Source organism: Phaethon lepturus, unplaced genomic scaffold (assembly GCF_000687285.1).
Source record: "Phaethon lepturus isolate BGI_N335 unplaced genomic scaffold, ASM68728v1 scaffold7321, whole genome shotgun sequence".
Classification (NCBI taxonomy): Eukaryota; Metazoa; Chordata; class Aves; order Phaethontiformes; family Phaethontidae; genus Phaethon; species Phaethon lepturus.
The window spans coordinates 21125-48372 of NW_010516881.1; the positions used below are offsets into that span (position 1 = coordinate 21125).

The 27248-nt window shown below is 45.5% G+C and overlaps 1 protein-coding gene across 4 annotated transcripts; it reads right to left on the reverse strand.

The window, feature by feature from the left end:
• Positions 1 to 324: 324 nt before the first annotated feature.
• APLP2 (amyloid beta (A4) precursor-like protein 2) lies at positions 325 to 25185 on the reverse strand. 4 transcript variants are annotated; one of them, XM_010296198.1, is made up of 19 exons: positions 25015 to 25182; positions 23624 to 23753; positions 20013 to 20125; positions 18306 to 18481; positions 17525 to 17742; positions 15416 to 15583; positions 14529 to 14536; positions 14083 to 14089; positions 13295 to 13410; positions 12868 to 12942; positions 11533 to 11691; positions 10988 to 11116; positions 8523 to 8622; positions 7778 to 7948; positions 7137 to 7172; positions 4153 to 4235; positions 3295 to 3369; positions 2695 to 2850; positions 325 to 1887 (listed from the first exon to the last, which is right to left on the reverse strand). In XM_010296198.1, the coding sequence occupies exons 1-19, from the start codon at positions 25132 to 25134 to the stop codon at positions 1786 to 1788; spliced, it is 2142 nt and encodes a 713-aa protein (XP_010294500.1). In that variant the 5' UTR covers positions 25135 to 25182; the 3' UTR covers positions 325 to 1785. The 4 variants fall into 4 exon arrangements, with proteins under 4 accessions (XP_010294500.1, XP_010294502.1, XP_010294501.1 ...); XM_010296200.1 differs by lacking the exon at positions 7137 to 7172; XM_010296199.1 differs by lacking the exons at positions 14083 to 14089; positions 14529 to 14536 and having other exon boundaries at positions 25015 to 25185.
• Positions 25186 to 27248: the final 2063 nt, after the last annotated feature.

Below are 27248 nucleotides of genomic sequence, written 5' to 3' on the forward strand. Positions count from 1 at the left end.
GGTTCCGGCATTTTGACCGCCGCAGAACCACCGGCGACGTCTTCGACCGCCAGCTGCAGCTCTGACCGACCTGCGCTCCAGCGTGAGGACGTCGCGGTATTCAGGAGTCCCGGGCGTCGCGTTTAGCATCGCGCCTCCTCCTCTCCGCAAAGGTCGGCGGGATCTGGAAATACCGCAAGAGACGCTGGGCACGGCCCCGCGTTCTCAATACCAGCGCGTTCCTCCTCGCCAAAGCAGAGGGGAAGGTCTCCGCGGGTTTGGCGAGGACACGGTGGGAGGAGAGAGAAACGTAAGCAAGCCCGTGAATAAAGAGAAGAAACGATCTGGAAGTTAAAGTGTTTATTGATGTGTTTAAACTTTGTACATTCCCCACAGACCACACTAAGGAGTTTGCAGGTAAATCTGTGCATAGTGGGAAGAGACACGGAAGGGGAAGAAAAAAATAAAGTCACAGGGAAAATAGAAAAAATACACCACAGGTTACCAGAACCTCCAGATTTAAAAAAGCCGTGAGCATTAACACCAACTATACAAGCATTACAAAGACATGATGGTGAGCGGAACAATACCCCTTTTGTTCTTCTTGCGGCCTATGCATCCAATTTCCCTTAAAGCAGGCAGTATCCCTTTCCCAACTTGCCCCTCTCTTCCCTCCCCAGTTAAAGCAAACTCCACGTTCATCAGCTCCCAAGGTACTGATTATTGCAGTGATTTGTCATGTCTGGGCAAACACCCAAAGCCGTGCCTATGGCCCAACATCACCGAAAGAGAGATGCGAAGGCTCAAAAAACCCGCATCTCTTAACCACTTACCACGTTGGTGAGGCAGGAGAGCTGGGGAAAATGAGAAAGTAGTAGCGAGAGGGGGCTGTTAATGCCAGGTGAGTACTGAAGGAAACTGGTTCAGAATGGAGGATTTAAATTCAATACCAGGAACTTCCAACTCTAGAGCAGAACTGAATCCGGCAGGGGAATGTGCAGACCCCAGTATGCACAAACCATGCTCTAACATTCCACTAGAAAACTATAAACAGAGATGCTAGAAGCCTTTTAACTCCTTGCCTCCAGGGAGTCTCGATTCCTAGAGCCCGAGCTGCTAAGCAGCAGGGTGCACATCACTGGCATATGAGGATGGGGCTTTTTTTTTTTTTCCTTTTTCTTTTTTTCTAAGGATTTTTGTTAGTTACCATTCCCAATTGCTTCCTTGCTTATGCTGTCATAGTTCCTGTCCCTAAATTAATCTCTTTGCAACTCCCAGCGAAATTAATTTAAAAAAAAAAAAAAAAAGAAGGAAAAAAGAATACTGCTTTATATATAAAAGCCAAAATGACTGAAGAGCCACAACTGTCTCCTTTTTACACGGTGGGCTGGGCTGGTACAAATGACCCTCAATATACAGGTGGTCTATCAGAAATAAAAATCAACATTTCCCATTTTATATATATAGAGCTTGTATCAGACAACAGTACAACGGAACTGGTATTTTTGAGATTGTTTAAAAAAAAAAGAAAACTACATCTCAGTCAAATATCTGCAATAGATCCATTTTTCCCGTTTAAGGAGATTTAGATATCATATTGTTATATTATCATTTCTTCACCCATTTAAAAGAATGGAAATTGCAACTCTACAGTAGTAATTATAGTCTTAATGATCCAGGAGTTCTGAATGTAAGATGAAGTCCCCTCAAAGCAACTGTTGGTCAGTAGTTGATCCAAAACGCTGGACCCCTTTGGCCCTCTGCCCTGCTCCTTTCCCGGTCAGGGCTGTTGTATCTTCATCTCTCTTATATCTGCATCTGCTCCAGGTATTTGTAAGTGGGGTTCTCGTAGCCATGGTTTTGCATCTTGCTCAGATGCCGCTCTTCTGGGGTAAGCATCGGGTCAACCTTTAGAAAGGCCAGACGGTTACTGGTCAAAGGAGGTACTTGCGAGCCTTATTTCATAGTAACAAGAGCAGACGGACAAACGCTGGATAAATACCGTGGCAAGCAGCACACGGGAAGAGAGGCAAGCCAGAAAAAAACCCGTGCTCCGCAGAGCTCCTCGTTCGGGTGCTGCCGCCTCCTGCCTGCCCCTGCCTCTTTGGGCATGTTCTCCACCCACCTCTAAGAAGTTAACTAAGGTTACAAATTTGGGACCCGCTTCTCCCATTAAAGAGGTCGTTATAATTTCATGCCTTGGTTGGGCAAAGGGGAAAAGCAGCTTTCTCCAGACTCCATTAAGTGGTCATTAGAAATGTGCACATTGGGAGCAGGAGGAACAAGAAGGAACGCCGCTTCTCAGCGTTCAGCCAATCACGCCGTCTTAATAGTTGTTGCATTAGTTGGGAGGACAAATAGCTATAGATTGACTGACTTACTGCCCTGCTAAAGGTATCACCCGAAAAGCTCATTTACTGCTAAATCCTATCCTGAGCCAGACAGGGAAGCCTAATTGAATTCCTTGTGATAAGCGAGTACAACTGTCAAGTGACAGGTCCCAGCACGGCACGCCATTGACCGATACCTGCATACTGATAAATAAGCGGCAAAGATGTCAGCGCCTACAGATTTAAGAGCCATCTAGCTAGGAGTAGAGCCGCGGATGGCTTGGCAGCTACTGCCATCTTCGCCCCCGTACACACAACATGTGATTCAACGCCAACTATTTTCATCCTGGGTTACGGATGAAAATAGTCAGCATAGGTTTCTCACCTCCACAATTCCATGGCTGATGGTCCCATACTGCCTCTTCCTCAGCATCACCAAGCTGATGACTATAACAGTAGCTATGGCAACAGCAATCACCAACAGACCAATAAGGGCGCTGCTGCTGAAACTGAAGTCATCGCGAAGGGAGTTGTCATTATCCTGGAGGGAAGAAAACAATGGAGCAGGTAGAGGAAGATGCACTGCTAAACACAAACCTAAAAGGTGGCCACCAATAACGTCTTCAACCATCTCCGCTACCAAGACGTGACTGATTACACCAGAGAGTCTAAGCATTTCACCTCTAAATACTTCACCAAAAGGATAATGAACACAAAGTTGTCTCCCCGCTTAGGGATTCCTGGACAGGCGCTGACCGCTCTCCTATCCCGCAAAACACTTCTGCAACCAGAGAGTCGGGTGTTTAGCTAAAACGTGTGTTTACCGTTTACATCTTTATGCAGGAAGGCCCCACCGTGTTACACTCCGCATGACCTCCCAGAGCAGTGTCAAGGCACCAAACCCCAAATTTAGTTAACACGCAGGAGCACAAAAACATAAATTTAGGAATTTGCCCATCGCTGGACTTGGCAGCCACATACGTACCGGCTCGTCCACCAGCCCACCAACACGCTCCGCATTGAAAATCATTTCCTTCACGTCAAGAGTTTCATCAATTACCTAAAAACAGTCACAAAAGCGTTTTATGAAAGGAACCATACAAAAAAACAGGTGGAAGAAGGAATACGAAGGCAGACAAGAGACCTTGAAGGAATCCTGGCAAAAGCTCAGGACCACCTACCGTCTTTCCCCTGCCCTCAGCGGCGTGGGACATTCTGCAGCTTTTAAAACCACCTGAGTTAGCACTGCAACCATTTCGACGTCCAGACTACCTCAAACTGAAGACCCAGAAGAAAAACTAGGTCCTAGCCTTGGACACAGCAGAAACCCTCAAAAGCCTTTTTTTTTTTTTTTTGTTAAACCTAGGGAACTGAGGCAAGGCAGCTGCCGCTATAACCTAGTGAATTCTTTACACTGTAGATAGAGCTAGTATCTACTGGGTCGCTCACTTTCGGAAGAGGGTGAGGCCTTTCTTGCCATGAAAAATAGCTGGGAGGACGGATGGAACGCAGTAGCATTCAGTGCATTCAGCTAGCGAGCTACGTAGCTAAAACAAAGGCATATCAAAGGGTCTCTGCTTGGGAAAGCAGTTACTAAATGAGACAGTTCTCCGGCTCAGACCGCCGAAGATCTAGATCCCTCTCCTTCCCTCACCCTCCCACCCTTCTGATGCTAATCAGTATTAAGAGCCTACAATAGTCAGAAAACTGACTCCCCCACACCATATGGATAATGAATACACCGACATTCCCTAAGCAGCAAGGGGACATGGAAATAAGCTACTGCTATTAATTAGTGGTCCACGGCAGGCTTTGCTTTACAAAATACAGGTGGAGGGCTCACCACATTTTCATCCACTTTGTTTTTGCTGTTAATCACTTTTTCTTCAGCGCCAATCAGCCCATCCAACTCCGTCATGGCAGAACCTGCACCAAAAGAGCAAGGCAGGTTAGTCAGTCCTCCGTGACATTTAGGAAGGGTTACCTACTCTTTGTAGAGCTCCCATGGCTAGTGTGTTTAACCGCGTGGACCGCTGATTATTAATCTGTCTTCATGCTGTTGTGTCAGAAAGGGAGCTTATAAACTACGCTACAGTGACAAGTGGGGGGGGAGGGTGTCTGTTAATGTGGGGAAATGAGGTGGCAATGAGAGCAGCAGACAAGACTCACCGAAACCAGGCTGAAGTGCAAATCCAGAACTACCGTACTGTTGAAGTGCTGCTGTTAGAGAAGGTCCAAGGCAACACGTAACACAAATTGTGGGCGCGTAGTTCCTTTCTGCAAACGCCACCCCGGCTCGCCCCCACCTCACGGTGACCCCCGTGACGCAAGGTACGCATTTCCTCTCCGCGGAGAGCCAGCGCACAGGGAACGCTTTCAACTGCGCGCTCAGCATCGCCCATTCTTTTGAAATCAAGCGTATTGGCAAGCGCCTCGGGAATGAGAATTTCAAGGTCACCCAGCGTGGCTCTGTAATGAGCTGCCGTCCTGTTCTCTGGCACGAGCCCAGAAACAATAAATCCCAGGGCTGGGGAGGAGCAAAGAACTACACCAGCCTTTGTACCAGGACATCACTCGCCCGCCTCTGGGCTGAAACTAGCATAGGCTCAAGAGAAGAATATCAATTAACAGAAGGCAGCTGCTCTGCATAAACCCTTTTGATCTGAAGCATTTATAAATAGATCAGATCAATAACAGAAGAATCTGATGCAAGATACTCAGACCTAACAGAATGCAGCAAGTCAGGAGAACACCGGTTTTCCATTTTCAGAAGGGACAACGTAATGGCCTTCGCAACACCTAATGCAAAAGCAGGAGAGCAAAGCCTCAAACCTACAGTGGGGTCTCTCCGACGAGGAGCATGAGGTGGGGGAATTATTACTACAGCACTTAATGCTTTGCCGGTGACTGCATACGCCTCTCCACAAGCTGCTGAGCTTGCAGGTTGCCCAAGACATTATGTCAGCCACTGCTGAAACGGGCAGCGTGTTCTTTGATGAGATGCAAGGCAAGGCTAGTTGGCTTCAAGGCACGTTTTTACAGAGACAAGCTTTTACTGCCTGAAAACGCCAAGGAAATCAACATTTCGCTCCAACTCCTCCCAAAAGAAGCATCCTGGGTTTCAGCGCATCCCCTTTTCCTACACGGTTCTTCGGAGAGAGCAATCAGATTCCAAGCACGGCCAAGACTGCCAGTCGGACTTCTCAGGGCTGTCGAAGCAGGTCAAGTTATTGTGAAAGTCAATGATTGGGATTTTCTGGAGAGACTAGCCACAAGCCGTTTTTAGAGAACTACTGTGTCAGCTTTTGGCCTTCAGTTCTCAGGAGCCAACGCAGCATAGTCTCCAGGGCTGAGAGTTCAGCTGCTGCACTGAGCTTTGCTATCTGTCACACAGTGCTGTACCAAATAACACACCCAGTTCTATGGAGCTCAAAGGCACAGTTTAGATTATATACTTCCCAGGGAAAAAAGACCCAACCACACACACACATAAAACGCCCCCAAAAAACTCCCTAGCAGCCTTCGTGAAATTCAAAGAAAAGGGAAGGGAGAGAAGGAGCAAAGGCAGGATGTAATCTTTGCCCCCAGATCATCAGAAACTCTTCCACGTACCCCAAAGGGGAGAACCAGCCTATACTTGTCACCTTTAAGTCAACAAAACAGTTGTCCGGAGGGCGGAGGCATTAAAAAAAAAAAAAAAATTCAAACTAAAGGCTGTCCCCATTCTTTCCAGAGCAGTCAGTACACTGAATTAGCTGCACGCTGTTCTACAAGAGGGATGAAGGTGACTTATATTTGTACAGAAACGCTGATAATGAGAACAGTTTCAAGCTACCTGGCCTCCATCATGTTACACGACTATTTGTGTTCATATTAAATGGTTGTTAGCAAAATCCTTCGCTCTCCTTTCAAATTCTGCACAATATATTTGGAACCAAAGGCAAATTAAAATGCTGGGTTTACTCCTCACACATAGCACATGTACCACTGCTCTGCAAGAGCATTTGAAGAATTAGCCTTCCATTTCTGCTGCAGGAACTACATCTGTGGTAGCAGATCAGCCAGGCCTGATCTTTACCTGAGATTGTATGGCTAACAGAGGATTTAATTTAATGCCAGTATTTCTATGCCGCTTTCAGAGCCCAGGCAGCGCTTTTTGAGCCCAGCACCGAGTTACCACAGAATTAATAATGAGCTAAAGGAGAAATGGATGATCACACAGGACTTTGCTAGTACGGAGAGATGCTACGTGTGAAAAGGCGATGCCGGGGAGACCACAAACACAAAGAAGGAATCTCCCAGTTCATCTGTCCCAGACCGGCTGCACTCTATAACATCTATGAGGACATTTAGCCGGGAAACATTGCCTACGTCTGCTGCAGCACTCTCATTCCTAGTTTAGTGCTGTCATCGGGCTGTAAGGACAGGTTCCACAGCAGGCAGAAGAGCCTCTAGGCTATTTACCATCAGCACTGCAAGGGTTATTTTGAGAAGTGTCGAACATGAGTGCACATGAAGAGATGCAAAGTACTGCACGGTTGCAGACAGACTGCTAGGCCCATGTTTCTTGAGAGCAAAGAAGCTACTCCGTACACTCCGAGACACCTGCGAGCCCACCAGAGAGGAACACACACAGTCAATGAGATGCCCCGACTAGCTCGCTTCTTTAACACTAGGCCTAAACAAGCAACATCGAAAGTTACTGGTCTAAATGAGAGCGGGGAAATGAAAATAAAGGTGAGTATGAAACTAAAATGAAGCTAGCAAACACACTGAGAAGGTAGGAGAGTGATCGAAAGCACTGTGAGGGAGTAGCTTAGAACCAACCTTTTTTCATTGGATGGTACAAATCCGGCTGAGGATCTAGCAGGAGGGAAAACAAAAACAAAAATAGCAGAGAAAGGAGATTAAGAGAGAAAGGAAAAAAGGCTTGCGCATGATTTCTGACTCAGACCCTGGGAAAAGCTTTCAGTCTACAGCTTTCTTTAAGCTCAGAGCTCTCTTCAAGCATTTTTAAAATAAATACGCACACACCAGCTGTCAACACCCGACGATACAAAAAATACCGATACAAATTTAAAAAAAACCAAGGAGAATCCCAGCAGTCCTTCAGCAGGTCAGGGCACAAAGACTTAACATGACATGAAAGCACTTTGGTTAAAGACTGAATATTAATTCCAGAGTCAACCCACACAGTAAAAGTTTAACACTCCCTGCAAAAACAGAAAGAGGTAAAACAATTTTGCACAGAGGATAATGGGAAAAATCAAGACAGGAGCTCAACACAAATTACTAGCGGCACTGTCTCTTTCCAGTGGAGAGTTTGAGGGGTTCTGCTGGGGCGACCGCTTTACTCCTAAGTCACCCAAAGGGATGGAGCTTTTTCTTCCACCCAGCTGAGCCTATCAGCTGAGAAAAAGCGCCTGCGTTCTGTAAAGCCAGTGAGCGCAATCTTCAGCTCCACATACCTTCGCTTTCAGGCAAGGCTGGGAAGGTTTTCACCTGGAACGGACGGAAAGGTTTGCCCTCCAGGGGAATTTCTTCGCTCTCCTCAGAGCTCACTCTGACATCCACTTGGGATTCAGAAATGGAGGATGTGAACTGATCCATGTCTGCACGTTGCTCCTGAAGCAGCTCATCTGAAAGGAATAGGAGGAAATATTACACAAACTGCATGAAGCCTGGCAGGAACAGAAAGGGGCAGATGGTTTGAACCTAGCTGAGGCAAGGCTGCAGGGGAACACAGTTCGGGGCTGCCAGGTTATCTTATCTTGCACGCTCTGAAGTCTCATCTGGAATTCTCACTAAAGGCGTTGGCTAGAAATACATGCAAATAAGGGCCAAGATGTTTGATGTGGCAAGTGGTTTTGGCAAGATGGGATTAAACCCCTACAAAGCCGGGAAGCATCTGCTTATTTTTACGGAGCTTCTTCATTTCCCTTTGAGAGACAGCTTTGCTCTCCTTGAATGTTGCTGACTTTTTTTTTAAACGGACAGTGAAAATTCTTAGGGACAAACTATTCTGACTGGCTGCATTGCAAAACCCAGAGAATATCTGCCCTGCGGTACTTAAACCTAAGCCTAAGCCCACGTGCTTGTTGTTGAGGGCAGCCCCTCAAAGGAGCTAGCAGTCTTTCTGGAGCCCACTTCACTTGATGTAAAAGCTCATAGTCTAACACAGTGGCACAGGAGCTGGCACACAGAGACACTCACCGATCTCATCCTGGATTTCTTCAGCCACATATGGCACCTTGTAGAGCAGAGACAAACTTTGATTCATCCGCTCCTCAATCACATGGAGATGTGTCATCACCTGCAAAAGCACAAGAGTGTGTTGGAGTAGGCAAGGACTGTCAGTCACTTAATTACTTACTTCACTGGTTTAATAAAATATCTACTACTGGTGGATCTGCTGCGACAGACAACAGAATGGGACACAGGTCCATCTAGTCCAGTTCTCTGACCGATGCTATCTAACACGTCATGCTTCACTGGAACCGGCCGTTTGTACATGGCTCCCTCAGTATTTTGGGAAAGGCTGGGGGCGAGCGAGAGGATTCAGCTGACTCTTGCTGTAACCAGCTCTCCGCTGGGAACACTGACATATTTCCCATATGCCAGATACGGTCATAATTCTTTTCCAGCTACAAGCAAGTGCTTTCTTAAATGGATTATCATTCCTGACTGCTAGAAAAGATACAGGCAAAGGGAGCAGACAATATTATCTATCAACTCTGGTTGCAGAACAAAGGGGCCTTTCAGAACAACGGTGGCATTACATTTGTCTTACACCTGCTACACCCACCCACTGGCAACAGCGTTCTCCCTCCGTTTGAGAAATAAATCCAAACTCTACGCAGCCTCAAATCGCTCTTCCCTAGCGCATTAAAGTCACTGGTGAAGCCAAGCCTGACCTGAAGAGGGTGCTGCACAATCAGGGATCACGCAGACCACGAAAAGCATTTATATATGGACGGCCAAACGTTGGAAAAAGCTAAGGAGTTGAATGGACCTGTTTTACAGTCTGATGTGTACCTGACCTTTAAGAGCAAGGATGAAAGCAATTTAATTTTACATGTGGCAGCTTGTCAATCAAGTGAATCGATTGAGGAGCTTAAAGTGCATCTGAAAAGTAAAGCGAATGGAAATTGAACCGTACCACCCACATCCCTTGCATGTCGATTTGTTGACACTGCAGCCTTCAGAATGAATTAAGCACTGTTTAGGTTTTAGCTTAAGAATACAGTTCACACAGCTTTGTGTGGAGGCTTGGGCTTTGGCAGCATCAGAACAAAGGGTCAGGGTGGACTGTGCTTGATATGCTAAGCTGTCTCTGAAAACGCTATCACATATGCCGCATCACAAGCCAAACGTCAGCTTGTAAATACCACAATCGCTACCAGTCTTTGAGGATGCGCAGCTCAGCAAAGCGGCAAGAATCAGGGAGACAAGAGTTGAAGGTACGCCGCTAGCACGTGAAACCCATGGGACCAGGCACCTCCTAGTACGACTTCCAGAAAAAAAAAAAAAAAAAAAAAAAAAAATCACTGCAGCACTGCTCTACACCTCACCAGAGGTGACAGTAACAGACTGTAGTCCCAGTCTTACCCTTAAACCACAGTATTTCCATCTACTGTTTATACAGCTTTTTTTTTTTTCTTCAGCACCTATTTATTTCCATTCGGCAGCACTGAACATGCTCCACCGCATCGTCTCTCTTCTTTGCTGTTCTTGCCTATCTTTCATGCATTACAGAATGCAAAGACATTTCAAAGCACCAGACCAGCCACAAACTGGGACTGATAAAACACAGATTACATTCCTAAAGCTGCGACTGGACAGTCACTCTTCTCTGAACCCTTATGAACAGACCTTTCAGTGTTAACAGGCCATTCTTCATTTGAATCTTGAGTTAGGCTTTGCAGTACATCTTTCTCCATTTTAAAAGTGAGTTGTAAAAACAATGATCAGGACATAATTCAAAAGATTTGTGCAATATCTGCAACATTGGCCAGGCTTGATGCCCACTTGAAGCAGCATATTCACATACACTATCCAGCAGAAGGAAAATGACTTTCTGGCTGCTCAGGAGTAAAATATATCGCAACAGCACAAAAGAAACTCACCAAAAAAGACTTTCTAATAAAGCTAAGAATGATGATCAAGTGCTGGGCAAGGGTTACGTATTACGCTTTGGAAACAAGGCAGTAACTCTGCAGAGGCACAAGAAAATTCCCACAAACCAAAGAAACACAGGCGTCGCAAAGAGCAAGCCTATCGAGAGGAACACATAGACACGATGTCTTGAAAGAAGGGAGGAAGCCTGTTCAAGGATGACCGAGTCCCCAGTGCGTAATTTTGTGGGTGCTTGACAAAGGGAAACACAAAAACGATACCCAACTAGTTCTAAACCCCTAGACTCGTCCTTGTGACCAACAATATTCACGGCTAAAACCAGAGTTCCAACTTTTAACACCAAGCCAAGTACCAAGGAAAATGGTTCAGACAGCGCACCCGGTGACAGGCAATGTGCATACAGAACGGGAGATCTCTGTACAAGGATGAGAAGTTGCTATAGTACCCAGAAAATTAGCGTGAGGGATCGACGCACGCCTTCTAGAGTCTCCGACAGCCAGGGCTGGGTAACAATGCCTCCCTTGATAGAGACATTCTTTTACCTGAGATTTCATCTGTGCAGCCTTTTCTGGGTCAACTGCCAGGACATGCTGGTAATGGCGGATGGTGTGCAGACGGTCCTTGTTCTCAGCACGAACGTAGCGCTTCAGAGCTTGCAGGATGCGGTGGGGCTGCAGGATTTGAGGAGAGGAAAGAGTTCAAGTCCATTCGGTTCAAATAAAATTCACAGCTGAAATACAGCACTTCAGCTGTGAGCCTGCTTTGTTACTGGACAGATCAATCACCTGCGCTAACCTCTCAGATATTTTCTTTTTAAATTAAGTCTGCTTAACTCAGAACACTATGCCTTCTGAACACTAAACAAAGTGGAGGTTTTTTAAACCAGGCAGAAAGGAAAGTGAGTCAATTAGGAGACCCACTGCTCGGCCTTGGGCACAAACTGCCACGATGGAGAAAGCTTTACTGGGAACCTATTCCCACCTTCTGCCCCGGCAGGTCACAGGCAGTCTTCTCACCAAGCCGTTCCCACCTTCCACCCCTACCCCAGGGCTACCCTGCTGTAAAAATTCATTGCAAAGCAGCTCACCCGCGGCGGGTCAGCCTGCAGGGCAGCCAGGTAGTTCTCCAGAGCAGTCCGGCGGCGATCATTCAACATGGCTTCCACACGAGCCAGGTGAGTTTCCACGAGCTGCTGCTTCTCGCTTGCTGCCTCTTTCTCCAGAGATTTAACCATTGCCTGGAAGTGCTGGACCAAAGAAAGCAGCCTGCATGAAACACGCTGTACGCATCACGGTCACCTATTCACATCACTCCTTAGAACAAACGGAGCCCATCACACTGCATGTCCTAGGCGCTACGGTAGGAGAGAAGGGCGCAAAGAAATGTTGATGCAGATTTCACCTTTGCAAATTCAATCATGACCATTAGCCTTCCAAACTTCCTTCACGACCCATTTCAAAGGTCTGAAGAGGGCTCATGGCCTTGCAGATAACCATCACGTTGGAGCTGGGAGATCCGGGCTGTGCTGAACGAGTGGCACAATATTAACGCTTTCCCTTGACCTTGCAATATGGAAACAGGATAGATCCCGTCAGCCTAGAGCCATTAATACAAATTGGCAAAAGTCTACAAAGGTGTTGCATAAGGGATTCTTCATCAGCGTGCCTTCGACTCAAATCTCTATATATTCTGTTAGAAAGGTCATAACCCACATCTCCAAACGAACCAGAAAAGGCCATTAAGCATTGTTATGTTTCAAACAGAGACGATGAAAAATTCTTTTGGACTTGCACATATTTACAGTGGCCTACGTTAAAAAATGTAGAAAGAAACTGTGTTCCAGGATAAAATCCAAAGTGGGCTTAAAAGCTGCAGTCAGTAATTTAGCTGTGTATTGTTTGGGGGAACTTCATATAGCTGTCACTGCCAGAAGAGCCTGCCCCTAACTGAGAATATCCCTGATTAACTTAACTGAACTCTCCTCATAAGGCACAAGACTGGCATTTTGGCAGCAAACCAGCTTTATCTGCTGCCTAAGTGGTTTTCAACTGAGTCTGCCCAAACAGGAAATGTGTGTCCAGAGAGTCAAGGCCAACCGAACTGGGCTGTGAGGCCACTGGTTAGTGCAAAACAGGCCAAAGGTCTGAAGTTACAATTTGGCTCTGCTGTCGCTACGCTCGAGGGGTGAGATAGCTTCCTACTATTGGGCTTAGGAAAGGACATGGCACAGTATGGGATCATCTCCAGCTCTAAGGACAAAGCACACGATTGAGTCAAATCTCCTGCAGAAGGCAGCTGTTGACAGAACAGGAAAGCTGTTGGTCCCTCTCAGTTGTCTTTTGGCTTTCAGTATTAGTGTCTCTCATTTAGTTTATTGAGAAGACGAAGGCCAAACTTTCTTCTTGGGTCCTTCAACTCTTACCTGAATGAGAGTCTGTCTTTCTGCCTTGGGGAGATTTACAGCTTGGTGTTCTGCTTCCTCCCATTCCTTTTTCACCTGGATGAGAAAAGGAACAAACACATCAACAAGACACACATTTATGTCTTCGCGGACTAATCTGCCTTCACGGGCAGATCCCTGTACAGCCCGGCCAGGTTTTGAAGGCACAAAAGGGCTGCTGTCGGGTTTAAATCTAGCACTTAAGCCCTCTGAGCAGCAAGCCAAGCATGATTCTTCCCTCCCAACACACTGAAGACATGAAAATCTAACTGCCACGGTGTGGTCATGGTGCAAGAGACACACAGAAGGCTGGCAACTGGAAAGGAAGTCAACTCACCATCAACTTGTCCAGAAAAACACAGGCAGCAACTATGCACGGCAGCACAAAAGACTATCGCTAGATGCTTACCCGGTCCATGCGGTTGTGGTGTCTGACCTCTAGCTGCTCCTTCGCCTTCTGGAAGCGGGCGTGCTCGTTGTCATCGGCTGGGGTTTCAAAGTAGACATCCACATCATCAGTTGGCACTGCAAAGAGAGGGTAAGGATAAGCGGAGGCTCAGAAAACTGTGATCCTGGATTGCAAAGGACAGGTAGGGAGAGGATCTCCACGCCTGCATAATTAACAATCTGGCAGGCTGAGTTTACTGAACTGCCACCTACCAGGAGTCCATTTTGGTATCTTTAAGCTGCCAATTTACTGCACAACATCAGTTAGTTACATCATCCCAACAACGCAGTAATGCACTGCGGCAACCGGCACCTGTTCGGTCTTCTCATTAGCCCCAAAACGAGCATTATTCAGCTCCGGCAACAGAATGACTTGGATTGCAAAATAAAGAACTTGTTTTCTCTTCCCTTTCACATTGGCTTTGGATAGTTTAAACGACATTTTGTGCATTAGCTGTTCACTGACAAGCTGGCTCCAGACATCCTTAATATGATTAGGGAGCTTGACAATAAATCTGCACAAAACGCTACCCAATATTTTACACTTCAAACCTACCTTCCCTACCAGACACACCGTGCAGGACTAATGGGCAATGATATTAGACAAGACAGCAACAGAAGGATGCTCAGTGTGACAAATTGACTCGTCCAATAAACTGGACTGTTTATATCTTTAAGACATTCAAATCCAACAAGGGGAGAAATACAATTTCAGAACCGACAATTTCAAGCATCTGCAAAATCCACAACAGGGGCTCTGTACTCCGTATACTGCAGTTCAGGAAATGCTGAATCAAGTTTCTGTGCTACAGCTTTAGAGACTACACAGCCCAGAGCCCTTTCTGAAAGGATCTATGGCAAACATGATGCACTCCGTTGCTGCCCTTTAGCAGAGGGAGGGCAGAAAGGGAAAGTTAAGGCAACTTTTCAACCATTTCAGTAATTTGAGTAGGAAAAAACCTCCAACACATCATTGAAAGACAGCACACTTCAGGAAAAAAAAAAAATCTACCTTGCAGTTTAGCATGCACCTGAATCCATGAACCTTTACTCTAACTAGGGAAGGAAGAGTGAAGAAAGAGAAAAAATTGTTGCATGCATGGGACGACAACAGCAGATCAGTACTGTATTCCGGCATACCTGAACCAGGCTTGGACACAGGGAACTCTCTTTCCAGCCCCAAATACCTCTGTAACAGGACAAACTTTTGTACAGAAAGCTCCTGACATCCGCATCTTTTATTTCACCACTTCAGTTAGATCAGCCCAATCTAAAGCACTTGCATGAAGCCCATTTTGTAAACAGGATTATGGCTGTATAGTCAGACTGCCAAGCCCCAGATAACACAAAAAGCCTTTCAAAAGGCTTTAATGGTAGCTGAAGTGGAAGTACTGGAGTTCAACAATAAGATTAATAAGGAGGTTAAAATGGTTTTGGTAGTTTTATCATCTGACATAAAATCCAGTTGAAATTGGTGCCAAAAACCTCAAGCTCTCAAAAATGCAGGGACTGAATCACGAGTCATATTTCAAACCAAGCTGAAAGGGGGAATCTGAATTCTATACTACTTCTCTGATACTTTCCCAAAATACAACAGCAAGAAAGAACCTACAACCAGGAGAATGGCGAGTACCAGCCTGTTTTTCAGGACCGACTGGTCAAACATACGCATGGTAACACAACGGGGAAAAGCAAGCGCTTCCTTCCATGTGTTTGGGGAAAAAAGCCGGTTACGCAAACAGACAAGCTACGTGTTTTCACATAAGGTTAGAGGCAGCCCCCGGTCCCTGGGATGGATCTGGAAGAGGACAACTAAGCCCTTAGCAAGAGCTGCAAGCCAACGGTGAGCACAGACAGCATACGTCGAGAGCCACTTTCCCCAGGAAAGTTCAGCCTAAGGACCTAGAGAAGCGGAGACAAGAGGAGACTGCTGGAAAAGGACAGACAGAACTGCTGCGGACACCGGAACCAAAAGGATGAGCTACACACGTATCCTCTCTTGACCGAGGCAAGGAGGAGGAGACACCAAACGCCAGACAGACAGTGGCTAGCTGCAAAAGGGCCAGTGGGAGGCAGGACTTACTCATCTTTTTACACACAGCCATACAATACTCCTCTGACTCAAAATTGTTCCTGTTGCCTCCGCAGCCTCCATATATAAAGCGAGTGCATTTTCTCTTGTTAGGGTCGAAGTACCAACGAGGCATCACAGCCCGGCAGGGCCCTGTCATCGCCTCCTGGGAGCAGACAGCTGTGTGGAGATGGGTTAGAACATGAGCTAGTGAGGAGCACAGGCCTCGCCGAGCGACTTACACGAAGCAGCGGTGGCTCTAGTTCACACCTCCTCCTGGGGCACTGGCGCTGGCCTCAGCATGGCTACTTCCCCAACCAAAGGGTTTCTATCAGTTTTGGGGGGATTTTTAACATTGCAAAAGCGACCATCACAAAGCTTGCCAGGGCTATTCAGAGAAGTGCCCGCACGTGGTGCTTTGGAGTGGACGTGCAGCAGCAAGCTACCCCAGCAGCTGTCTCCACACGGAGCTCTCATCTGCAAGAGCATCTTCTCCTTAGCTAGAGTCTGAAACAGCAAGGATCTATTTTGCTGATGCCACAGTGTTATGCCTCAGGTTGTCCCAGTGGTAGAGTTTTATCCGGTGTCCCACCGTATAAAACCAACGTGAGGGAAGGAAAACCCATCAGGGCTGCTTAAAGCATCCAAAGATGCCCTGTTCCGCTGCACTCAGCCTGGACAGACACTTCACATCTGAGGTATAAGAGCAAGTGAAAAGGCAGGCTAAGCAAAAGGAACGTGATCGCCATGGCAATCTCAGCCAGTAGGTTTTTAAGTTTTGAAACAATCTATATGCTAAATATTGAAACTCCAGGTAGCCACGGCACGCGGACTGCTTCACAATAAGCGGGCCATATAAGCAGCTGCGTTATTTTGAGGCAAGAGAACAGATACGGTTTGTAAGTTAGCAAGTTGCGCCAGGGGAGGTTTAGATTTGATTTTAGGAAAAAATTCTTTACTGAGAGAGTGGTCAAACATTGGAACAGGCTGCCCAAGGAGACGGTGGAGTCACCATCACTGGAGGTGTTCAAAAAACATGCAGACGTGGCACTTGGGGACGTGGTTTAGTGGGCATGGCGGTGTTGGGTTGACGGTTGGACTTGATGACCTTAGAGGTCTTTTCCAACCTTAATGATTCTGTGATTCTGTGAACTGTTCATGATACTTTGGGGAAAAAAAGACTGTGCACCCCCAAAACCCCAATGGTATTGTTCCAATTCTATTTCAACACCTGCAGATCTGTAAGACAGTCCTGTACACATATGAGCTAAGCCTTGTTTCAGCAAGTAAAATTATCTGCAGCATGCTGGCATTTTACCAAAAAGATGGAAGAACTACTGGCAATGATTCAGTGATCTGTAGCTAATTGAATTTCATTCCCTCTCCCCTCCTCCCTCCTCTGCAGACACTTCTACATGCAAAGTATAGGACATCATATAACGCTGAGGCACCACGCGATCAGCAGATGCCCTCTGCAATGGCACCGACCACTTAACAAAAGCTACTGCAAGTCTAGTATCTATTACTACTGCAATAAGTATATATGACTCATGTAATAAAAGTGGGCCAATTGTGTTGGCTGACTTTCTTTCCTGAAAGAGAAGGGTTTATGCAAAGGCTATTAAGGCAGCACTAAGTATCTTCCTCAGCCTTAAATGGCCAGATGGCCCCTTCATGCCGCCTCTGCAGAGCCCACCGCTTTTAGCTTCCTTTTCGTAAACTGGTATAAAACACCACATCCGAAGTAATCACCCAAAACTATGATTTTAAATTCTGAGCGTACCCCAAACGCCTCCAAGGTTTTTCCAAATTAGCCTACGCAGATCTGGTTTTCCGACTCAACACCGCACCTTCACGGAGGTGCTCGTTCGATGTGCCAAACGCTGGGCTTTCTGCCAGCTGAACTGCTGTTTATCTGGAAACATATGGCCCATGCTCTAGAGAGTTAATTTCAACACTTGAAACATAAGCATCATCAGCTTTCCTCTGTTTGCTAACTTATCTAGCAAATAAAACTTCCAAGTGGCATTTATCGACTTGATCAAGAACCCATCACCAACTGACAGCCAACAAGAACGCTCTCGAGGAAGCAAGAGGCCTGTAGGCTAGAATGCGTCTTACATTTCATATCGCTGCTGACTTCTTTTTCGGAAACAGCCTTGTCGTTGCTAGGCTCTGTGGGGGTCTCTTCATTGTAATCGTCAGCTTTGTAGCTATCGTAATAGTAGTCACGGTCTTCCACCACGTCCTCCTCCTCTTCCCCTTCATCTTCTTCATCCTCATCTTCCTCCACAGCTGTTCCTGTGAAGTCTTCTACACCTGCCTCTGTAGGGAACTCACTGAAGGGATACAGTTAAGTTAGGGGGTAAAGTTAAGGCTAATCACTTTGCAGCCAACCTTTGAGGTACCAGTATGATGATTCTCTTTTCATTTGCTCTAGAAACACAAGAGAGGGGAAAATTAAATGTACCGACTATTGATCGGCCCAGCAACGGCAGCAAATGGGACCTCCCTCATTACAGACACACCTGCTATTGCAGGCAGAGCTTCTCCATGCCTCTGGCTTAGTGGGGTTTCCTTGCATTTTCTCATCAGCTTCTTTTCAGTAAGTCTGAAAGTCTACCATATTCGGGAGAGGTACCTACTGTAGCAATCAGACAGCCTTTTTGACTGGCTAAGGATGAAGGGAGGGGGGATGTTTAGCTCCTCCAGTAATAAAAGCACTGCAAAGTCATTTGTCCTTCTCAAAGGCTTTTTCAGGCTCAGGACACTCCTTTGGGAAACTCAAAAACACAGAAATTCTCCTCTCAGTCCTCACCACCAGGGAGGTGCTATGCGAAATATTCACAAACAGCAACTTCCCATACAGAGCTGTTAACATGTATGCCAGTAAGAGCCCTACCTTTTATAGAGGTCATAGTCCTCATCCTCGTCTTCATCCTCTTCCTCCTTGGACAGAGCCTCATCCACAACCTTTGTCTGAGGACAACATACATATTCTGTTCCATGGAACTGGTCTACTCCGCAGGGCAGCAGCATGCCGTAACTGTGCAGGATCATCCCTTCTGTCAGGCAGGCCTGAAAGAGGAGCCCGTTTATGTCAGTTTAGCATCATGCTCTTGCTTTGCATAAAGCTAGAAGTGTGCCCATCACAGATCCCAAGGATGCTACCAACGACCTAAATTTTACAGCAAAAAGACAACAGCACCATATGACCTAAGTCTCAACATCAAAGGAAAATAGATTTGAGACTTGTAGCTTCAGCAAAACCCCCAGAAAAGTCTCAGGTTCAGAGCCATGTGGTGCTTGCTGGTGTTAACGTATCAAACATCCCCCAGCCCCTAACAACCGCTGATCTGGCAGCCTGGCTAAGTTCAGGAAAAGTAACTATAGACGTTTTGTGTCAACTCAAGGGAGAGAGCACTTGAAAGAAGCAGAACTGTTGTTTGCTTTTCTGTTGTTTGGCCATTTCATTAAACTTTATCTATTAAACTTTACATTGGAGTAAGTGAATAATCACGCAAATGGACTTTGCGTCAAGATTATTTTAACATGCTGTAGATGAAAATCAATCAGATAATTCAAGAAAAAGCCAAATGCAAACTGCGATTAGATGTTTTGTCTATACACTTCTCTTAAGCTAAGGAAACACATGGTTTTGTGGTGCCCCAGAAAAAAAAATGAAGACAGACAGGCTTTATTATGTACAACAGAACGCTTTCGTGCTTCACTTTGCTACAGCACGGATGTAAAATGAGCCAAATATTTCTTGAAAAGTTCTCCAGCTATGTTGGAAGCAAGTGATTTTTAAATTTGCTCGACTTTAACAAGTTGATCCTCAACTAAAAGGTGGTTCCTCTAGCACAGCTTTATTTAGATGGGCTTTTGCTCCTGGGAATTTAAAGAAATGGGAAGTTGAGCTGGTGCATCCTTAACCTCATCTTTACTAGCATCACCACAACTAATCACTGTGCTGCTGTTTCTACAATTGCCAATTTCCTCAAAATGGAAAACATGTACATTTAGTCCATGATCTTGCTTTTATTACCTGCCCCCGGTTCAACTGGGCGTGCAGCGACTTTGCAACATTTTTGCCATTCAGATAAAAAAAGCATCCCATGGGCTAGATTTATTCTGAGAACATAATCCATCTCTTATGTAAAACCTCCACTAATCGGTCGCAATGAAACTCGGATTGTCCCCAAACAAGCACTCCCAACCAAATCCCCAGCAGCAGCAGGTACATTTAGGCAAAACGTGCAAGCAGAAGAGGAAACATCCTATGACCAGTGTAGCTCTCTACCCTGGAAAGACGGGTGAGCCATTGGCAAATGGCAATAACCTAAAGACCCCATTTCAATTCCTAGCTCCACCCTACAGTATGATCTTGGGCAAGACACTTCGGACAGCTTTGAAGAAGTGAAGAATAACTCTGTTAGGTTAAGTGACTCGAGTACTCGTAATTTTTCCCCACTGAGCTCTGCTTCAGTCCGTAGACTGCAACATGGGAATAGCAGACCCCAGAGATAAACACGGTTGTACTCCAATACTAGAAGCTTCCAAGTGGACAGATCCAGAATAAATATTCCTGCCCCTGCAGCTCAATTACCTCTTTTGCTACAGTGTGCCAGTGCTGATGGCTTTCACACACATCCATGCGCTCCTTGTGGAAGAATCGGCACTTCTCTGGAACCAGCAGGACATCGCTTACAAACTCACCCACTGAAAAACAAGAAAACATCCACGGTTCTCACATGTCCCATTTCCAACAGAAAACAAAGCCAACATCAGAACTCCCCCCAAAGTACACTTCGCTGCAAACGCCTTAAAAGTTTGCCATATCCTTAACCGGGACAGGTCATTTCAGCAGCTATCTCTGCAAATTTACAGAAAAGCAGAGCCTCAGATTTCCCAAGGTAAAAACAGGAGTAGGGGCCGATCGCTGAAACGTTACGCAAACCCTAGGGCTGAACTGAAGGCAAAGGTTACAGCGCAAGTTAATAAACCGTCGTTCGTGGAGCAGACGGGATTGACCGAAGAGATCTCACGCAAACCTTTGAAAAGATTGCATCGGCATACGGAAGTTTTCAAACTACTTAATCACTAATTTCTAAATGAGCTGCATCATAGCAAAGCTAGTTCATGCTGTCTGGTGCTGTAACAGCCTGGAAATTTTTATATGCCGCAAGTGTTATCTACGCTTTCAATATCTGGGTATCTAAGCAAGTCTTGTTTGGTTTTGTTTTGTTTTGTTTCCAGATGGTTTAATTTAGGACCAACTGTAGCACATTCCCTGACTGGGACAGTCCTACCCAAAACACAGGGGACTGGAAAAATAAAAACTATACAGCCCAAAAAACAGAGTACAACCAGAGTCAGCAAATACACTGCACCCCAACATTTAGATAACCACAACCTCACCAGCATGATGAAGTTTTGAGAGAGAGAGAGAGAGAGAAAATCAGTCTGCTCTATAGACTCCGCAGTAGCTAGACTTACAAGCTATTTAACCTAAATTTCCACCACAACTCAGTTCGGTACCAACACATGTGAAGCAAGTATCAGAACTACACAAGCGTTACTTCTGTTCTTAGCCCAGAAGTCCTAACAAACACTGCCACTGGAATCCAAAGTGTGAAATTTTCTCAAAGTTGAGATTTTTTTCTTTCTTTCTTGCAGATTTAAATGCCACATCCAGTAATCTTAAAATAAAGAGACATTGAGATACTCTGAGAAGACCAGGAAAAGTTCTTCAGTCCAAATGTTTCAGACCAACATACCTTGCACACATGACCGGCAGCTTTAGGAATCACTTCTTAAAATCGGAGAAGAGATTTTTAAGTCAAAGGCCTTTTCTCATCGAGTCTCAGGGAGCAGAATTATTTCTCCAACCAATCTTCAACACTATCTTCTCAAAATAAATTTTAGTATTTTGCATGACCAATTTTTTTGCAGCCCCTTAGTGTCGATACCAAAGGCTTACGGATGCTTCTCCTACATCCTATACACAGGTTAAGTGGCACTTAGGGGCAGATTATCTGACGGCAATTGCAAGATAATGAAATCAACCTAGCATTCATCATGCTTTTCCAATTAGTCAAATTTTAAACTAATAGACACAACTGAGAAATGATATTTTCCCCATTTTCTCATCTCAAAACAGGCCAGTTAGAATTTTGAGTTGTTCATCTTTCCCCCTTCCCTCTCACGAGAGGCTTAAATGCGTCTGATAAGAAAGCTAAAACTGGCCAAACTTTCAAATCAAGACACAGTGGTTCTGGGGACTGAAGGCAGAAGACTCAAACTGATCAGACACGATATTCATCAACAAACAGCAGCCATTAAACAACTATTTTGAAAAACACTGAATCCTAGCACCGCCGCGTAAAACACATGGAAGGTTCTCCCAATTCACCTAGGAACTGGAAAACCCTTATAGGCTACGCATTAATGGACACCTTCCTCATTCATGCTGTCAAAAAAAGAAGAGTTCTCTGCCTTTTCAGATCAGAGCAGGCATGAGAGGTGCTTCCATGCCACCTAGCAGCTTAGCCAGAACTGTCAGCAGTTTGTCTTTTCACACCTCACCAGGCTCAGCCCTGCTCCCATCATCCTATTGTTACCTTTATTTTACAGTTCAGTGAAGAGTGCTAATGGGTTCTCCTCTTCCCCTCTCTTCACCTTTGAAATACAAAAGGGCTTTCATTGGTGGGGGGAGGCAGGAGAGGGTTAGAGATGGTGTGACAGCAACATCCTACCTCAAGACAGTCTGTGCATTGATGTAGCAAGGAAGACACAAGCAGGAACGGGGGGAAAAAACCCCACATAGGCCAACTATAATCAAAAAGTCACATGCATCCCAGAGAAACACATCATCCATTTACAACAAGCAATGTGTGGGCTGCTAAAGACAACCAGAAGGTATTTCATACCCATATGGGCTACTGACTCGCAACTCCAATCTGAAAACCAAAGCTGCCTTGCAGGCCGGGCTGCGCAAGTCACGAACACTGTCAAAGACACTTATTAAAAACTTTAACAGATAGTTTAATGCTTATCAAATTTTAGGGCAGTCTCACTACAATCTGCTTATTTTTCAGATGGAGAATAGGCTTGGGGGAAGGATTATGTCTAAAAGAGATGACTCCTTATAAATCCAGAGATTGTGCTTTCATCCTTATTTCCATTCGAAGTTCCCAGTACAATCAGCTGCGTTTGAGTGCTTCTCAAACCTGAATTTCCATATCTAGCAAGACAAGCATCTTTCTCCCAGGACGTGTCCACGCCAAATTTCATTTTTTATGAAGTGCTTTCTGATTGTCTAGGGGAAGGTATTACATATAGGACCAAGTACCCACACGGTTCTGCAGCTTTGCTTGTGTTCTCCTATGTCAAACCACATACGAATCCGAGATACAGCTAGAAATTATGAAAACTGGTTCCCGCTGAATGCTCCCAGCAATCAGACTCTCCAAGATCGCACAAGACTTCTTGCAAAACTAGTCTTTTCCACTGGATAACTGAGAAGAGATTCAGCCAGCTGAGACTAAGCTCACTGCTGAGAACACATGCAGTGCAGCACAGTGTCAGGCACAACCTTGAGGTCAAAAAGCCGCAAGGTAAACAAGCTAAACATGTTGCCTGATTCAAGCAGGTGGATAGATTCTGGAAAGCACTATGAAATCCATCAGAGTTTCTCTCATATTCTTTTGCAGTTCATAGTGGGGACATGGGATACAGCTGCAAGAAGCAGGGCCTCTTTGAAACAGCGAAGTTTAAATATAGTCATCGAAATAGAATAGAGATCTCTTGCCAAGACCAAGGCAGGAAGCCTGAACACACAGAGCATTTAAGTCTCCAAGGCAACAAAATATTAAAGGTCCACAAAAATAGGATCAGAGTATTAAATCCCAATGTCTTTGTGATACTCAAATACAATAGCCTTCAGGTTTTTATCACAGTTGCAGAGAGAACGGGGATTTCTTTTTCACGCCAGGCACCACTATTCCGCCACAGCTGTTATCAAGCTGTCGATCTGTTCGAGAAAAGCAGACTTCCATCTTGTGGAAGTAAAAACGTTTAAGCGGAAGCTGGACGTGGAAATGGCAACCCGATACGAGAGAAGCCCTGTAAACTCAGTTGTCCTCTCTGAAAGAAGCCGGGAGGCAGTTCTGTGCTCCTCCTACAAGAACGTACAAACACATCGTACCACGCACTCACCCAGGCACTTGTAGGGCACGACAATATGAGTGTGCTCCTTGCACTGTTTCTTCCCTCTCTTGCACCAGCTGTCGATGCTGACAGGTTGATTGGCTTCCACCACATTCGTAATCTGAAGGTCTGGATACATCTGTTTAACAAGATACAGAGGTAGGTTGCTCTCCAGAAAGGACAAAGAATGTGCAAAGCGGCTCCTGAACAGCAGTAGTGAGGCCGATTATCTACACAAAAACAAGGTCAAATTTGCACACGGACACACATTCCCTTCTGGATCAAGCTTACAACAGCTCAAGAAATAAAAAAGCCCCCAGCCGTTTGTCACACAAGGTTTGAGAAATGGAATGTGTCATCGCTTCTTTGTGGCAGAGGAAAGCCAGGTCAGGGGCAAGTGCCTTCATCGGCACTAAGCTGAGCTGTTTGGCTTTGCATGGTAGTGAAGGCGAAGTATTTATCTGTTCTATTCCGTCTGGTGCAGCGCGATACCCTCTGGAAGAGGGCAATCACCGACAAACAGGGTTTAGCAACATCTTCAGACTCCCTCGTCACTTGTCAAGCTAATATGCACCCACCTCCTCAGGTTTCCTTACTGCTCCACTTCTGATGTATTAATAGGATCCCTATGTCCCGCTTGAGTTCTCGGCTCCAGACACTGACTTATATTTAGGCTTCCGCTACGTGAAACAAATGTAGCCCCGGTGATATCAGCCTTGTAAAACAGTTTTAAACATTTTCCAGTCCAGACACGGTGTGCTCTATCACTTTCCCATTAAAAAAAAACAAACCAAAACCAAACAAACAAAAAAAACCCTAAACCCATTCCTTGTGGTACTTTAGGTGCCTATCACCTCAGAGGAGCAATTAAAGACACTTATCAAGGCTGATGTGCTACAGTGTATCTGGAGCACACTGAAAGAAGATTATGTTTTGTACAACGAAGCATGAGGAGCCTAAAAATACCGTCAACGTTTTGATGACAGTTATTTTTCCGATATTCTGGCTGATCTGAACACCTCACCACAACACAGCCACATCCTAATTAGAATAGGTGACAGGTTCCATTTTGCAGAGACACGGAGCAGAGGCTGGTTAACTGGCTCAGAGGCAGAACATTTGGAGAAATCCCTGCAAAGGCAGACACACATACCTCTCTGACTTACAGTCCAAGGACCTTCTGTGGCAGTGTAAGCTGATCTAAATCAGAGGTAGCTCCTAAACCCCACTGCAGCGTCCACCCTGCCCTTCCTGGGCAGTAACACAGCAAGACGGTTCAGGAAACTGAGCTAGTCAAACGCAAGTTAGTCTCCTGCAGGGTTAATTTGCCACTGAGCGGCTAAATTGGAATCCAATTCCTTAGCAGGAGTGAAGATTCAGGATCACACAGAAAAACTCACCTCCTGGCAGTACTGCAGAATCTCTTCCTTTTTTCCAAAGCAGCTCTTGGTCCCCGAAGTGTCAGGTTCCCATTTCCCAGTCTGGATATTCACATGCATATTTAGCTTCCCACAAAACATGGCAATTTGAGGCTCTGCCACCGCAAACCCTGTCCCAGCATTGGCTGCCAGCGCCTGTGAAGACAAACAAAACCAAAACACGTTGATGGCTTTATCTGATCGAAAGCAGAACAAGTCAAAGAACCAGAAACCCTCTGGAACCTTCAGAGACACAGCTCAGCAGAGTCTTGCAAACTATTTCACAATCATACTCCTTCTAGCTGGTGAGCCCATACCAAATCTCCACCAGCAAGGTGTTTGTTTTTCCAAACTCTGTTTTTATTATGGCAACAACAGCTTACCAAAACCAAGAGTAACTCACACTTAAGGGTTGTGCCCACAAAGGCTAAGACAGATGTCTTAAAAAAATGATATTTGAAGACAAATAACTAATACTAATAACTTTTGGCAGAAACACTTCTGTGAGGTTACACACAAAGCGGGTATTGCTACCACTAATAAAATAACTACTTCCAACTGCTCGAAGCCATGTGTTTCTCCCAAAATTTTCAAATATTTGGGATGGAAACACCTAAGCTTCTTGCCCAAACATACAAGTAACAATGACTTCTGCTGAATCAGAAAAACACAGCGGCTGCAACCAGCTCCTCAAAGCCTGTTGTCTCTCATTCAGTGCACTCCTATGGGTATTTGTACTGCCTGGTTTCCGATGCGTATTCTGTGCACTTCCCACCCTGCACCAGCAGACAAAAACCCGACAACCCAGACCCACACTGGGGTCAAACTGCAGACTGATCAATGAAAACAAGGTCAGGTTCCCTTTCTGAAATCTTGCTGGCTGACCAAAAGAAGAAAAAGGGGATTAAATTAAATTGCAGAGTTGGGGTTTTTCTGAACAGACTGAGTGGATGCCGGGACCTGAACATCCTCTCCCTACATAACTACTAGCTGTTGTAAAAGAAACAGGAAAAAAAAAAAAAGAGAAGAGGTATGAGGCAAAAGGCAGATGAACTCCTAAATCGAAAGCTCGTAAGGTGTGTTCAGGGGAACGAAACCCCTTCAACTACTTCAGACAAGGCAGATTAGAAACAGCAATACACGGAGGCTTCGGGGTACCACTGCCCCTAAGCTGCTTTCTTCCTGGCAGGCAGCACTACCCTAGGCCACCAGCCCTGCCTTCGTATTTAACTTCTGATGCACTCAAACATGCATATATTACCATGGGCACTGTTCATTCCCTATCGCCTGCAGATCCTCATCAACTTCTATGAAGCAAATAAAGCAGCAAAGGGAAGAATTCAACTAGACAACTCCCGTGTGCAGCTCCTAGTTGCTGGATATTAGGAAAAAATTAACCCCATTATAATTAGCTCATTCCTCCCCCTCCCTGTTTACACACAAAAATCACTGCCTGGGGATAAGACGTTTCAACACACAGAGTCAAGGATTGTTCAGGGTTGAACAGGAGGCTAGTGCTTGGGGGATAAGACCAACTTGAGACACGGAAGCATAAAATCGTGTCTTCACTTCAGAAAAATCACCCCTTAAGAACTATTCAACTGCTCATCACTTAAGAGAAACAAGTGGCTGCTATTTACTCTAACCCTTTCACCCAACAGATGCTCATGAGAGCAAGTGTTAGCACAGATCACAAAGTAATGGAATATTGAACTATATGTAACAGGTATGTTCCAGAAACAAAACGCTTCCAAGTTCATACATACTTTCAAGTTTAGGGTAGGGACATTTGTTGCACTCTCTGTCCTAGCAGAGAGGAGACAGTTACGCACTTCGGGTACAGGAGCACTTTTGACAAATACCCTGAGGCTGGGAACAGGGTGCAGTAGCTTTGTTCTTTCAGAAATTAAACCGTTTACTGAACGTGTGGTTCTAACAAGTACTGACTGATACCGCTCGGCGAAACCCAGGCTCTTGCACAGCTTTCCTCCCTGCCGTATTGTTTCAGAAGAAAAAGGCAAATGTGGAATGATCCTTCATAACTCTAAACACACAGAGGCAAACTTTGAAAGAGGGCCTTTTCATCTTTCTCCAAACAAACACCACTTTGGTATCAACAACCGCTTTCCAGAGAGCGCAAGACTTGACATGTTAAAGGGAACAATCCACAACACAATTTTGTTTTATGACAAGGCTACAACTACATCCAAGATTCA

Excerpts from the sequence above, each read along its gene's own strand:
- APLP2 (XM_010296198.1), bottom strand. The coding sequence starts at position 25,134 with ATGTTTTGTGGGAAGCTAAATATGCATGTGAATATCCAGACTGGGAAA. Across the intron at positions 18,482-20,012 it reads GGCACACTGTAGCAAAAGAG|GCCTGCCTGACAGAAGGGAT; the intron begins GTAATTGAGCTG and ends CTCCTCTTTCAG. Across the intron at positions 7,173-7,777 it reads AGCCTTGCCTGAAAGCGAAG|ATCCTCAGCCGGATTTGTAC; the intron begins GTATGTGGAGCT and ends CCCTCCTGCTAG.